Genomic DNA, 14,355 nt, shown 5'->3' on the forward strand with positions numbered 1-14,355 from the left:
TGTTTAGTTTTTCCCACCGGAATCATTCAAAATCAGCTATGATTGAACAATTTTTTCAAAATGGCATCTTTGAGTTTTTATTACATCTATACTTCATGAATACATTGCTCTAAGGTTTTTGAATTATATGCCAAAAAATAAGCAAAGAATATATAAAAAATTCTTACTTGATAAATAGTTACTTTTAGACTCAGTCTCTGTCAGATTGATCTGAAATATTGAAATAAGCCAAAAAGTCAAGAAAAAAATTAAAAAATCTGTAAAGAATTTGATCATATCAATTTACATTGTACATAAAAAATAGACAGATTTAAAACTAAACGTTAATTTTGAGGTTTGATGCAAATTGATGGGGTCTGTATGGGTGTTTTTGTCATTGTAAGCATCCAGCTGCCTAGCTGTGATACTTGTTCTTGTTATAGGTTTAATTTTAATATCTATATTAAAAATAAATCATTTTTTTTTTTTAAATTTTCCTCCCTTTCACTGTTCAAAATGGGCCTATATTTTGTGACGTACCTCTTCCTCTCTGTACGCATGCGCAGTGGGCGGAGCTATCTGGAGTCCTGACGGGAAGGTCTTTTTGTTTGGGCCGCTGTGAGAGACGACACTTGCTTTACTTCCCCTGGTTCACAACCGTTTTTTATCTGCATTAATTTCGGTAAGTACTCTTAGTGTCCGCTGTCAGCCATAATCCAAATCACGGGCTGTCCAGTCGGCCCAGTGACATGTTAATGCTGTAGTTGTAATAATTTAAAAAGGATTTTTTCAGAGTCTGGGTTTTTTGCTCCGCCGGAGGGCGAATCCTGTTTCCTCCAGTTTAGTTAGCTTGCTATTAGCATTAGCCGCAGTAGCACTATATTTAAGACGTTTACCGTTAAAACGTCACGCCTGGTCGTGGCATCTGGCGGAGAGGTAGTGCTTGGATGTAAAACAGTTTTATATGTATGAATAAGCATGGGAAGCGGAATTTAGTGGCGGTTTATGCCGGGTTAGTAGCCTAGCAGGCCTGGCTATGGAGCAGCGGCCCTGCGCATGGTGAGGCCCGGAGCTAGCCCGGGCTAATCCCTCTCCAGTTAGCCGACTTTGGTTTTAAAATGATCCCAGATTATAACTAATTAGATGGATCAGGGATGCCCCTGAGCTGTCCTCGCGTCTGGTTCGCGTCATTTCTTATGTAAACGCCGAAAAAAATCACGTAGATCGAAATCACGACCCAACACCCACCAGCTCCATTTTACCTCCCAGCTTCGCCTTTTGTCTGGACCTTCTTCCTTTTGTTCGGCGGTTTAAAAGCATCGCCTCTAAGACATCCACGCTGGGAAATAGTAAAAAATGTTTTTAAATCACTGTTTCTTATTAATTTACGTTAAATATATTTACTAGAAGCATTGACGGTGGAAAGAGCTTTTAGAAACAATGAGAACAGAGCAAACTCCACTTGAGATCGCAGGTGTGGGGCCATGTTGTGATCAGGTGGGGACATCTGTCACCTGTACATACTACAACCTCACATTAAACGGAAACAGCGTTGGGTTTATGCCATGTCACTGTGTAGGTATATGGAAAATATCCATTAAATCTGGGAGAACATTTAAAAACCTGTAAAAAAAATAAGTATCTGTTTAGAGCAGAAAGTTTTGGTTTAGACATTTTTCTATGTATTCCCCCCTGCAATTTTCTCCACTAATTGAAATGTCTTTAAATACACATTAGCATTAGAATCTTACCAAAAAATTGTTGTTGTTGCTCTAATAAGTTTAATAGTAAGAACAGAAACGACTCTTAACTTTTTTTTTTAGTTCTTCAAAAAGTCACAAAGAATATCAAGATTTGACACAAAAAATATCTAATAATGAACAAGCATTTGTCTATTTTTGGAAATATGAATTAACATTTAAAATTCAAAGAACATGACTTATATTTTGAGATTAATTAACCAGAGAAAAGAGGTCAAACAGGAATAGAATAGCTATAACCTAAACCTTTTATTTTATATTCCCCCCTGCAATGTTTTACACTAATTGAAATGTCTTTAAATCCACATTAACATGAATTAAACACACTGTAGTAAAAAGATAAATGGAGGCAGAAGATGTCTTTCAGTCATCAATGCACACATTCAGTGACGCACAGGAGCTCTTTCAATCTGGGCACCGTTTCATTCACCACACCTGTCCCATCAACCAGGAATCAGAATCAGAAATACTTTAATAATCCCAGGGAGACATTACTTTCGTTAAATTACTCCATCTGTAATAGAGTGACTATAAGGCCAGTTTGATAGAACACAATTTCATAGAATAGATATTTTTAGGGGGTCCCCGCTCCATCTCGCCATCAGTTTGGGGGTCCTTGGCCTGGAAAACATCGAAGACTCCTTGTTTAGGGTATTAGACCAAGTCTCGTTAAAAGTCCAAACATTAAGAAACTAGTTAGTATTTATCATTTGGCTTAATAATATCTAAATCAGCTAAATTATCTAATTTGTTGTACCTTTCTTCTTATTAATATTAGTAATCTTAGATGCCAACACTTAAACACTGTTAGATGCAACCTATTTCTTAGAGCAACTTTACAGAGTTGCTCTAAGAAATAGGTTTTTAATTGGTTGAAAAATACACTTAATATCTTGGTTTGAATTTTAGTAGAAACAGCTTATAGTTATTACAGATTATTTAAATAAAACGGAGCAAACATGATCAAAATGGAAAGGCTAAAGTATCTGTTTTTAATAATTGTAAGCATCCAGCTGTCAAGCTGGCATACTTGTTGTAGGTTTCAAAGCACTCTATTGCTTTGAAGAGCTTTATCTGGGAGTGTTTGTTTGCTGTCATAATAATAATAATAATAATCAGTCTGATTTGAAAACCTTGGTTTTAGAAAGCGATAATTATTGGATTAACAATTTAGCATATTTTGCAGCCAGAATTTAATAATCACAGTGACTGAGAAATTAAAGAAACTTTTGGATTTATGCCCGTAAAACGCTGTGAAAGCTGATTGGTTGAAGTCTTATGCATTAGAGGCGCAGTGATCGAATCTTCCAGGCAGGAAGTTCTGGTTTCCCTTGGTGTCTCCTCTGCCTGCCCACATCTTGAGTTAATTCAACTTATTGGTGGTTCATTCTGATAAATTTCCATCTGTGTTTCACAGGGAGCATCCAGTTCAGTTTGTCGTCATTGTGAATGACACATCCTAGTCTTTTGCATTTTCCTTTATTTTGAAACTGTGATCAGAGATGTTTCACACTTTAATCTAAAATCTGCTGCCTTTAAGTTTTCAGATGCATCCTTTGTGTAATTGGAGTCTAACCACCATCTTTCACTCTTCCCAGGTGTCTTTTATGAATAATCAAAAGCAGCAAAAGCCAACGCTAACCGGCCAGCGTTTCAAAACGAGGAAAAGAGGTAATGTCTATCGTCTTGGCAGATCTTCTTTTCTCCTGGAGGCCTTCCTTCTCTGTACATCTGATTAAACGCATCTGTTTGTTTTTTTTCTCTCCTTCAGATGAAAAGGAGAGATTTGACCCTACTCAGTTTCAAGAAAGTATCGTACAAGGCTTGAATCAAACTGGCAGTGATTTGGAGGCGGTCGCGAAGTTCCTTGATGCCTCTGGCGCCAAACTTGACTACCGCCGGTATGCAGAGACACTGTTCGACATCCTGGTGGCCGGCGGGATGCTGGGTAAGTCATTGCTGGGTTAGAGTCAACCTTTAAGATGTTTATCATGTTGTTTCCAAGCTAAACCTTGGCTTTCCGTTTCCTGCAGCCCCCGGCGGGACTCTGTCTGACGACATGACCCGCACCGAGTTCTGCCTCTTTACGGCGCAGGAAGACCTGGAGACAATGCAAGCATATGCTCAGGTAAAAGGTTATGGAGTGAAGCAGCCCTGCTGTTATTGATATTAGCTTTGGGTCGTTGTTAATGATGTTTGTTTTCTCACGTAACAGGTTTTTAACAAGCTGATCAGGCGTTACAAGTACCTGGAGAAGGGTTTCGAAGAGGAGATCAAAAAGGTGAGGAAGAACCAGAGGGATTAATCTGTTATCTGCATGAGCTGAGCAGTTTAGACAGGAAGCCTGCGGCTGAAACACAAACTGTTTATAGATCAGGTGGATTATGGATGCAACTCGACACCCAGCCTCACAGGAGTTGGTTCAGCATTTAGATCCGATCCAGATGATAACAGAATAGCATTGACTGGGGGTGTTGGTCCACCTTTTAAACTTCTGTCTGTTTGCAGTTGCTGCTGTTTCTGAAGGGGTTCACTGAGTCTGAGCGCAACAAACTAGCCATGCTGACCGGCATCCTGCTGGCTAACGGCAGCATATCCGCCTCCATCCTGATCAGCCTCTACAACGAAAACCTCGTCAAAGAGGGTGAGAGTCCCCCCTGGTGTGTTATGGCGAAACGGTGAGCTTCTGGTTTCTGGGTTTGACTTTTTCCTGCCTCTTTGTTTACAGGCGTCTCTGCAGCCTTTGCTGTTAAGCTGTTCAAGTCATGGATCAATGAGAAAGACATCAACTCTGTTGCTGGTAGTCTCCGCAAAGTGGGCATGGACAACAGGCTGATGGTGAGATCTCCCATGGGGCTCTTTGTCTCCAGGTTGGGATAAATGCAGAGGGGAGAAAAAGCATAAATCCTTTTGGGGGGAAATTAGAGTTACATTTTATTGATTTTAAAACGGAGATGCCAAAGATTAACTGTCCCAGCATGAAGTTTTACACAGGGTTCCTGCAGATCCTTAAAAAGTCTTAAAGATAATATAAAATCAAGGCCTCAATTGGTATTAAAATGTCTTAAATCAGTCTTTCATGGATCTTAAAATTGTTACCACATTTTGTAATCCATATCAAAAAATAAAATATTGACAGTATTTTTCTTACATTTACCAAACCGCTCGCTGTAACCATTATTGGTCCCATTCCAATAGCGGAACCAATAAAAACAAACTTTTTAAATGGACAACATGGCGAAGTTTTAAATTCAACGAAAAATAGGCTATCCAAGAGTTTTCTGCATGGTTAAAACCACTGCCAGGGAATGTAGATGAAGCAAAGCAGTGGGGACACATGTGAAACTTAAAGCGTCAAAATGAAGTTATGGAGAAGCAGCAGGTATTTCTCCGTTCTTTTCCACCCTTTTCTCTGCAACGCCTCCACAGCATCTCTCACAACAACAGCACCAGTAGAACCAAATCTCCAGATAATGTTTGGCGGTACGCCACTGATGAAAGTACGGTACGGAAGAGGATTGGGGCCACTGTAAAGTTAACTGATTTTTAAACATTTTTTCAGTTTAATATGGGAAAAGTCAGAATTCTGGCTTTTTTTCCTCAGAATTCTTGACTCTTATTTTTTTTTCTTCTTAGAATTCTTGACTCTGTTTTTTTTCCCCTCAAAATATGATGTTTTTAGCTTTCTTCCTATATGGAAACGCATCTACTGGGCCAGAAAGTAATGGTTTATGTTAAAATAAAAATTTAGGGTAAATTTGTTACTACTCAATTTTCTTGTGTTTATTGTCAAGTTGGTCGTAAATTTTTATTTTAAGCAGCGTTGAATTTAACGTGCCTTACGCTTTAGGAACCCTGTTGCAGTTTCAGCATCATAATTGTGGTCTCAGCTTCACCATACAAACCTAGCACAAGAATTCACCTCAGAAGGTCTATGTAACATAATCTAGAAAAAAATAAAATAAAATTGAGTTGTAAGACTTGATTACTTGAGTAAATCTTCCACAGGACCCCAGCATTGGCCGAAAATGTCTTTTTTGGAGTCTTAAGGAGTATGTTATCTTTTCCATTTTGTATATTTCCCTTACAATTTGGACCCATGAGTTGTAGGAAGGCGACTCGATTGCTTCCACTTAATTGTGATGCATTTCAGGGCCGCTGTAATTTGGCTCGTCCTTTCAGCCGAACTGGAAAAATACTGAATATTGCGACCATTTCATCCTTGGTGATAACCTCTTGAATGGTTTAGTTTAAAGCCTTGTACACGTCACAAAAGTTTTGCAATTTGGAGCATGACCAGAACATGTGTATGATTGGGGATTGCAGAGCCACAGTTTCAGACTTGTTACTTGTTATCTCCTGGTAATTTTCCGTTTTTAATCCCGCCATCTATTTGAGCTTGTAGCTCGATGTGCCTCATTCCAGACTTCTTCCCACATATCATCAGAAATACTGTCTTTGCCTCCCATCTTTTTGTCCAAGTGGATCCACTAATGTTCATGGACAAAAACATCTCGTATAACTTTTTGATCAGCCTCTGATCTCCTTCACCTTTTTGGGGTTGAATTAGTGATTGCTCTATTGGCGTGGGGTTTAGGACTCTTTCCCAGCCCTTCTGTGTTAACAAAAAGGAACGTGACTGTCGGAGATGAAAATGCCCACAATCCTTCAAATGACGAGATGATTCTGTTAATCAATTGCTGTGGAAACGTGAGCCCCTGTTCAGACCATTTTGAAATGTTTTAGGGGTGGAAGAGTTTAAATGAGAGGATTTATGAACCCAAGTTTGTTTTATCTACAAGTTATGAAATTATTGCATCACAAAAGCTGATTTTATAATTTGTCAAAGTTTTTTTTCTACTTGGTGACATTGTTCTTTTTTTTCCTGCAGGAACTTTTCCCTGCCAACAAAAGGAGCTGTGAGCATTTTTCTAAGTACTTTACCGACGCCGGGCTGAAGGAGCTGTCTGACTTCGCCCGCAACCAGCAATCCATCGGCGCCCGCAAGGAGCTGCAGAAGGAGCTCCAGGAGATGATGTCCCGCGGCGACCCTCAGAAGGAGGTGAGCTTTCACCATTCCTTTAAGGGATTCAGCAAACCGGTGACGGTGCTTTAACCTGCGGGGTCTTTGTCTCAGATCATCGCCTTCACCAGAGAGGAGATGAAGAAGTCCAGCCTCTCTGAGCAGGCCATGATCAGCATCATCTGGACCAGCCTGATGAGCTGCGTAGAGTGGAACAAGAAGGAAGAGCTGGTGACCGAACAAGCCATCAAACACTTGAAGGTGTGTGTTTGAATCCAGGGTACTTGTTGATGGCATAAAAAGTATTCCTAAGCATTCCTGTATAAACCCCTGTGTTTAACTCTGAGCAATGTTCCTCGTTGTTGCAGCAATACAGCCTTCTGCTGAAAGCCTTCACCTCCCAGGGTCTGTCTGAGCTCAGCCTGCTGCTGAAGATCCAGGAGTACTGCTACGATAACATCCACTTCATGAAGGCTTTTCAGAAGATCGTGGTGCTCCTCTACAAAGGTCGGCAGTCACTCTCTCGTTTTTTTACCCAACTATTTCCATCCTAAAGCTGCTCTGCTGTGACCCGTTTCCTAAAACGCTGTTCTAGACGCGCCACCTGGTGTGTGTCTGGTTAATGCTGTGCTCTGTGAGACTTTGAACCCGTCTGTTCTCCTTCTGTCCCCCAGCTGACGTATTGAGTGAAGAGGCCATACTGAAGTGGTACTCTGAAGCCCACCTCGCCAAGGGGAAGAGCGTTTTTCTCGAGCAGATGAAGAAATTCGTAGAGTGGCTGAAGAACGCCGAGGAAGGTAACCACCTCCACACTTCCATTTTTAGAGCACTGGAGTCAGTTATGATCCTTCAGTAGAAGGAATCAGGACGCCTGGTGGCGTTCAAATCTGTACTTCGTGGAATGGAAGCATGTTGCTTTCAATTTGAAGAAAACACATTGGTCTGTTTTACTGAACTGATTAGATAAAACTGAAGAGGAAGTGGAGATAGAACCGTGTCGTGCATTAGGCATCTTTGCTAAGATGAACTCATATTAATTGCATCTACGTAACTAAAGGAATGAGGATTTCCCGCTTTCTCAATCCCAAAAGAAATTAAAATGAGTTACTCAGCCAACGGGACATGTTGAAGCGTCTCTGAATTAAAGGCGTCTCTTGCTGAAACCTGCAAACAGTAACAGAATAATATTCTTATGAAATCACAGCATTATATTATGCAGAAAACCACCCAGCTTTCTTTAGTCCTGGTGCCTTATAGCATTGAAAAGAAAATTATATTTTTGGTAAATGAACAGTTTCCTGTTGCATCTTTTCAGACCATTTAAACAAAAATTATTGTTTGTTCATCTAATGTCATGCAGGCCCTTAAAAAAACGTTTAGTTCTCTGCAAAACTCATGGAAAACTTCTCTTTCCTTCAACCTCTTTAAACTTAAAATTCCCAATTCCTCTTAAAGCGTGAAGAGCAAGTTTTCCTGAGTCAGTTTAACCTAGTGGTTGTTATTTAGTCATTTTGAAGCCAAACTGTATCAATACTGCGTTGATACTGTCTCACAGAATAATGACACCTGCTGGACATTTAAAGACACTACAGGCATCTTATTGGACAGACTAAACTGAATTAATTTGATGATCTAGTGCAAAGATATAATTTAAGCTCTTGTAGGTTATATTTCAGATCTGTTTAAATGGAAAATATTTTTGCTATTTATAGAAGCAGCCAATAAATGTAAACATGTATCATAACGTGAAAATTAGGGGGAAATATGATTGAGGATACTTGTGGACTACTTTTAAAACGACAATTACAGTAAAAACAGTAAATAAACTCAATTTGAAATTAACTTTAACTTCAGATAAATTGAGTGATAACAGGGAAAGGATGACACGAAAAAATAAAAAAACCCCGGAAACTTTCCTTTTCATTTTAAGCTGTTCCAAAAGTCTTTATAATTTTAATGATAAACCGCAAAAGATGAGACTATTTTTTTTTTTTTTTTTTTACAAATGCATCATGTTGAAAGATGCGCTTTTAAACAGTGAATCAGTTGGTTAGAAACAACTCCTGTGTCGGTCACATGACTTTCAGTAAACCAACGCGCACACTGATACAGTGTTAAGCTCTATGGGCATCGCTGTTGCTGGACCCATCACTAGTTTAACCCCATCAGAACCATTGATACCAGTTCATCTAGATGGAGATTCACCTTTCTACGGAGACCAGCTCAGGTTCCTGTTTGTTCCAAAATTAGCCTTAGTAAAGAGAAAATCTAATCTACTTTGCATTTTCTTCAGAAAACACCCTAGCTTGGTTCAGTTATCAAAAATCTGCACTTGGTAAGATCATACTTCCATTGAAACATGGTGGTGGCAGCATCATGACCTGGTGTTTGTCCCAATGATACTGAGCTAAAACCATCAGGAAGCTGATTAGCTTCTGTTGTGAAGGATAAGCGGAACAATAAAGGTTAAAGGATTGAATCACAAAAATCCTGTAGTTTTAAGAGACTGTTTTTTATTTTTAATAAACTTCAATATGTTTTTGTTCTCTGCAGAGTCTGAATCGGATGAAGAGGAGGCGGACTGAAACCTTCATCGCCAGTCAAGCTTTTCTTCTTTTTTTTTTCCCATTTTGGTTGTTTTGTTTTGTAGCAGCAGGAGCAGTAGAATGTCTTGACCCTTCCTCTTCTACCTCCTGTTACTGATTTATCTCCACAAACACTCACTTCCACCACTGAAACATCTAAGCTACATTTCAAAGTAAACCGTTGAGGCATCGCTGCTCCCCCGGGGAGTCAGGAGACCATGATTTCTGCCCTCCTGATTGATTTCCAACGCCTCCTGTAACTGGGAATCATGGTGATCCTCCATCCTGAAGCGGGGTGGGGTTTCTATTTAAGTTCAAGCCGTGCCACCTCAAGGCTGACAAATGTAAAATCAGTTTTGCCAAAGTTCTTCCTGTCCCGCTTTCCTTAAACTTTACTTATTTTTTATTTTATTTCTTTGGAGAGCTCAGTTTATTTTTGTTTCCATTTTCTTTCCTGTTTCTGGTCAGTCCGTCTGAAGAAACGTACCCCCCCGCCCTGTAAGATGCCTCGCCAGCTACCTGATTATCGTCAGTTTATACTTTCTTTAATCTGATATAAACCAATTTGACTTTTTTATGAATAAAGATTATTGAAACGCTTCTTGATGTGGTATTTTTATTCATTTTTTTCCTGAATCAGGTCGGCCGTTTTATGCGTTGGTGTAAATGTTAGATCAAACTATTGGATAAATGAGGCGCATGTTTTATACGGAGGACCAACTCTGCTGTTTTTAAAGATACAGAAATAAGCATGCAATAATTGCCCCTAAAAATGTAGGCAGAAATTAAATTATACAATGAGACTTAAAGATATATATCTTTTTAATTAGCTTCTTTATTTGTTTTTGTAATAATTACCCATTTATTGTCATAATCTATGTGCTATTTGCCTGTTTTTAAATTTCTGTATATATTTCTGCCTCATTATGCAAATTAGGGGTGTTGAGGATTATAATGGACAAATAAGGTAATTATTAACAAGGAAAATAAAGAAGCTAATTAAAAGATGTATAAATTTGTCTCACTGTATATTTTATTTATACCTGCATTTATTTATTGTATTTTGGGGGGCAATTAGTTTATTTATTGAGCATGTATTCATTTCTGTAATTTTAAATATGGCAGAATTGGTCCTCCATACTTTAAAGCCTTTTTTTAAGTTGTGGAGAAATTGAGACTCTTGCAAGAGAAAGTTTACATTAAATTTAAGTAGCATAAACAAAACTATTTTGTATTATATTGACAAAACTTTAGTAAAATCAAACCTGTTGAATGTCTACAATGCACATCACTGTCCGCTTATTTTTTTTTTCTTGGGTTGAATACACTTAAAATTAAAACAGCCAGACTTTCACAGGTCCATTATTGTAAATGTAAAATTTTCTCAGCTGAAACCTTAGCTTAGGTGTTTGTTTTTCACACAAATCTGATTTTAAAAGGTTTCCTCAATTCAGATCCTTGAGGTTTTAGTATCCTGCTTCCAAATCTGAATCAAATTGCAGAATTAACTCCTCAGTAAACAGGTTATCCAGAGTCCTGCTAATGACATGGATACTTGACCGTCCTGTTAAAGCAGAGCCTCATCTAAAAGATGCAGGATACTGAACCTAAAGGGTCCTCTGTGGGGAACGCTGCTCCAGCATAAGGCAGATCTGACACACTTAACTGCTTATTTTTAATCTGCTTCATGACTACAAGATCCTGTTTCCTTGGATCAAAAACCAAAATGGGGCAATAAATCAGCCTTGGAACCCCTGTGTTTTGTAAATGCATCACTTATAACAAATATAGATATATTGGGGAGAAAAAAAAGTGCAACTAACTGGTCTGGAAATGTTGATTTGCTGATGTTCACATGAACAACCTGACAGTAACAAAGGAACCAGGTCTTCCTGAACACCACATTGCAAAAAGCAAAGTATTAGATGATTTCGGAGATATATTCACATTTTATAAGGGGGGAAAAAATCAATGTCTATGATCTATAATCAGAATTTCAGTTAAAAAGGGTTTTAAATTTCACTTGTCTTTTTGAAAATGATTTACTTTGTTTTATTTAATCACAGGAGGCCAGAAAATCTGACTCCTTTGTAAAAAAATTGTTTATTTCTATAGCGCCAATTCACAACATGTCATCTCAAGGCACTTTACAGTTCACCAGATCATACAGTCAAATTTATTCAAAGTTTTCTATCTAATGAAAACCAGTTCATTGCGTCGACTCATTGATCTGAATGCAATCCCTCACACTAAGCATGCTTGTAGCGACAGTGGAGAGGAAAAACTCCCCTTTAACAGAAAGAAACCTCCAACAGAACCAGGCTCAGTGTGAGCGGCCAAAAAAAAATCAAATTCAGAATAATCAAACACTCATCTACCTTGATCCAAAACCCAACTTTCCTAAATACTGAAATACCATTAAAATGAAACTTGAGTCAAAAAAAGAACAAATAACATATTTTTATTGAAAAGAAATATGCAAAGACACAATGACAGTTTTTATTTTCTTGGTAAAAAAAATAAATTTCTCCTTAAGCAGCTTCACTAAATGTGCAAAGGACAGACATGTCTGGCTTTCAAGTACTTCTTGCAGTCGTCAGAGGTAGACCTTCATATTTAAAACGCAGGTCTGAGGTAGAGATTTCAGTTTCCCTGTAATAATTTAATGCTGTATTATACATAGCAAGAGATCCACATGAGTTTAATTTCACATTTTTTAAAATTCTCCGTTAAAGTGCAAAAGGCAGCTGAATCGGTGAGCTGTGCTGTTAAAGTGACTGTGCAACATTGAGCTAACTGTTTTAGCACCGTAGCTTAATATGTCAAAACTACTTACGATGAAATCATGGCGGGAAAAAAATGCTTTAAACAAGAAATATGTTATAAGTTAGAATCGTCACATTTCTCACCGTTACAGATTTTCTGGTAAACCAAAAAACAATACTATCATAAACCTGCTATTTATTAGATGGATAAAGAGTTTGGAAGCCAGGAATTAACCATTTCCTTTATACTGCAGTAATATTAACATCCTAATTTCATTGGGGAAATTTTTAATCTGAGTTATTTTATTTTTAAAACAACTACTTAAACCCACATGGATTAAACATTTTAATAAATGGATTAATCCCCATATGGTACCTAATCTGACAGAAAGGGAACACAGGTCACCAGTCCGTCCCAGATACACCAGGCTCAGTCCGAATACAGCAAATCATAGCTGCTATCCCGTCATGTTTCGTATGAATTAACAGTAAGGGCTCTATCATGGGAAGAGAAGGAGCTGCGGACCTGTGAACAGAATCCAGACAGCTTTATGGACGTCATTAAGCGACAGAAATGCACATGGATGATGCTACAGCCCTCTGACAAAGAACTACAAAAAACAAAAGTTACAAAAATGTAGTAAACAGTTGTCATAAAAACCAAAATATATGAAGGTGGGAACAAGTTTCCCACAGAGTACAAGTGAAGAAAGGAGCTGTGGGATTCCGTATAGCTCCTTAGCAACAGGTAGGAACAGTAAGTCTTTTTGCCAAACGGATTGAAGCTAGAAAGCATCCTATTTCCTCTTCCTCCCTCCTTCCTTACCAGCTGCACTATTCAGACAGCACTTATCATGGCGACTGCTGATGCAGTCCGTTTCAAGAAGCAGGTTTACTGAAGACTGTACGTTTTCTAATCCTGAAAGAAGTGACTTTTCCGTTTCACAAAGAGAGTTTTCTCAACCTCTGTTTCAGTTGCCATAGTAACATTCTCCTCAGCGCTAACCTGGTTGGGAGCAGGTTGTGTTCAGGGAATGAGTGTCCTCTGTCTCCGCTCTCCTTACGGTCAATCGCGTTTTATTTCTTTATTTAGTCAAGAGATTTTTGTCGTAGTTTTGCGCATACAATAAAAATAAAATAATAATTCACTGTGTCCGTTAGACACTTTACGTTTTAAAAACAAATATGGCATGTCTGTTTGATGACGATCTTATTGAAGAATTACCGGCATTAACTCACAAAGAATTAAATATTCTACAACTAAGATGACAGGATATGAGATTTTTTTTGTTTTTGATTTGTTTACTATGAGCATAGTGGACTTTATTTGTTTTTACACTTCATGAAGAACTACTAAACTCACAATACACATAAATAGATTAAGTAATCCTGGGAAAAAATGAATTATTTACATCAGGGTTATAGGATTCTCTTGGTGATTAAACACCTACTGAGCCAACTGGCACAATCTGAAGCCATTCAATTGGACTGATAACTGGTAATAATAACCATTTATTGGGATGCTAACATCCAAAGCATCTGCAAACAGCCACTTGGTATTTACTGTGTGATGGAAGACAGAATCAAACCGAGGAGGAACCCCATGGGATGATGAACCTGTCCTATCTATTAGAACTTTTTTAGACTTCATCTACACCTGCTGCCCGATGATTTCCTCTAAATAGAATACATAGATCCACTACCATTCAAGAAATATAGTTACCAATTTTACTGCGGTAACAACAGGCTATGGCAAGCCGTTTTGATATATAATAGTTTGACTGAAGCACAGCCTAAAGCCATTTTATGGGACTGGTCCTGTTTGACTAAACAGTTTTCTATATCTCTGTTACCACATATCAATGTTTTCTCACTCATATCAAGTTCTGTTAAAAACAGTCTGAGAACCTTCTTACAGATAATCTTTTCTCTTTGAATTAATGCGGCTCATTCTTTAATAGGATCCTCGTTAAAAGGACATGCTATGTTTGGGTTTTTAACACCTAATGTCTCAGACCGACCTAGTAAATGGTTTTATTTTCATTGCTGCACAAAACTAGGAAAAAAAAAACTCTCCTGACTAAGTCAGAAAATAAAACGATGTGATTGGCTTTAAGGAGGACGGAGATATAGGATTCAGTGTTAATAGGCTCTATGCACAACTCCACCATTTCCTGAACTTCAGGAGGCTCCTTTGTTTCCTGTCTTTCATGATTGGATGCACTGATTATTCCAAGTGTGTA

The 14,355-nt window shown here is 38.3% G+C and overlaps 1 protein-coding gene across 1 annotated transcript; it reads left to right on the forward strand.

Annotated features, from left to right (window-relative positions):
* The first annotated feature begins 538 nt into the window (after positions 1 to 538).
* LOC107082828 (basic leucine zipper and W2 domain-containing protein 1-A) lies at positions 539 to 9,947 on the forward strand. The gene is made up of 12 exons (XM_015371706.1): positions 539 to 661; positions 3,338 to 3,410; positions 3,511 to 3,687; positions 3,773 to 3,867; positions 3,955 to 4,020; positions 4,248 to 4,383; positions 4,468 to 4,577; positions 6,631 to 6,801; positions 6,877 to 7,023; positions 7,131 to 7,269; positions 7,437 to 7,559; positions 9,316 to 9,947. The coding sequence occupies exons 2-12, from the start codon at positions 3,347 to 3,349 to the stop codon at positions 9,345 to 9,347; spliced, it is 1,260 nt and encodes a 419-aa protein (XP_015227192.1). The 5' UTR covers positions 539 to 661; positions 3,338 to 3,346; the 3' UTR covers positions 9,348 to 9,947.
* The last annotated feature ends 4,408 nt before the right edge of the window (positions 9,948 to 14,355 follow it).

The sequence above is a fragment of the Cyprinodon variegatus genome, unplaced genomic scaffold, assembly GCF_000732505.1.
Source record: "Cyprinodon variegatus isolate N-32 unplaced genomic scaffold, C_variegatus-1.0 Scaffold63, whole genome shotgun sequence".
NCBI classification, from domain to species: Eukaryota; Metazoa; Chordata; class Actinopteri; order Cyprinodontiformes; family Cyprinodontidae; genus Cyprinodon; species Cyprinodon variegatus.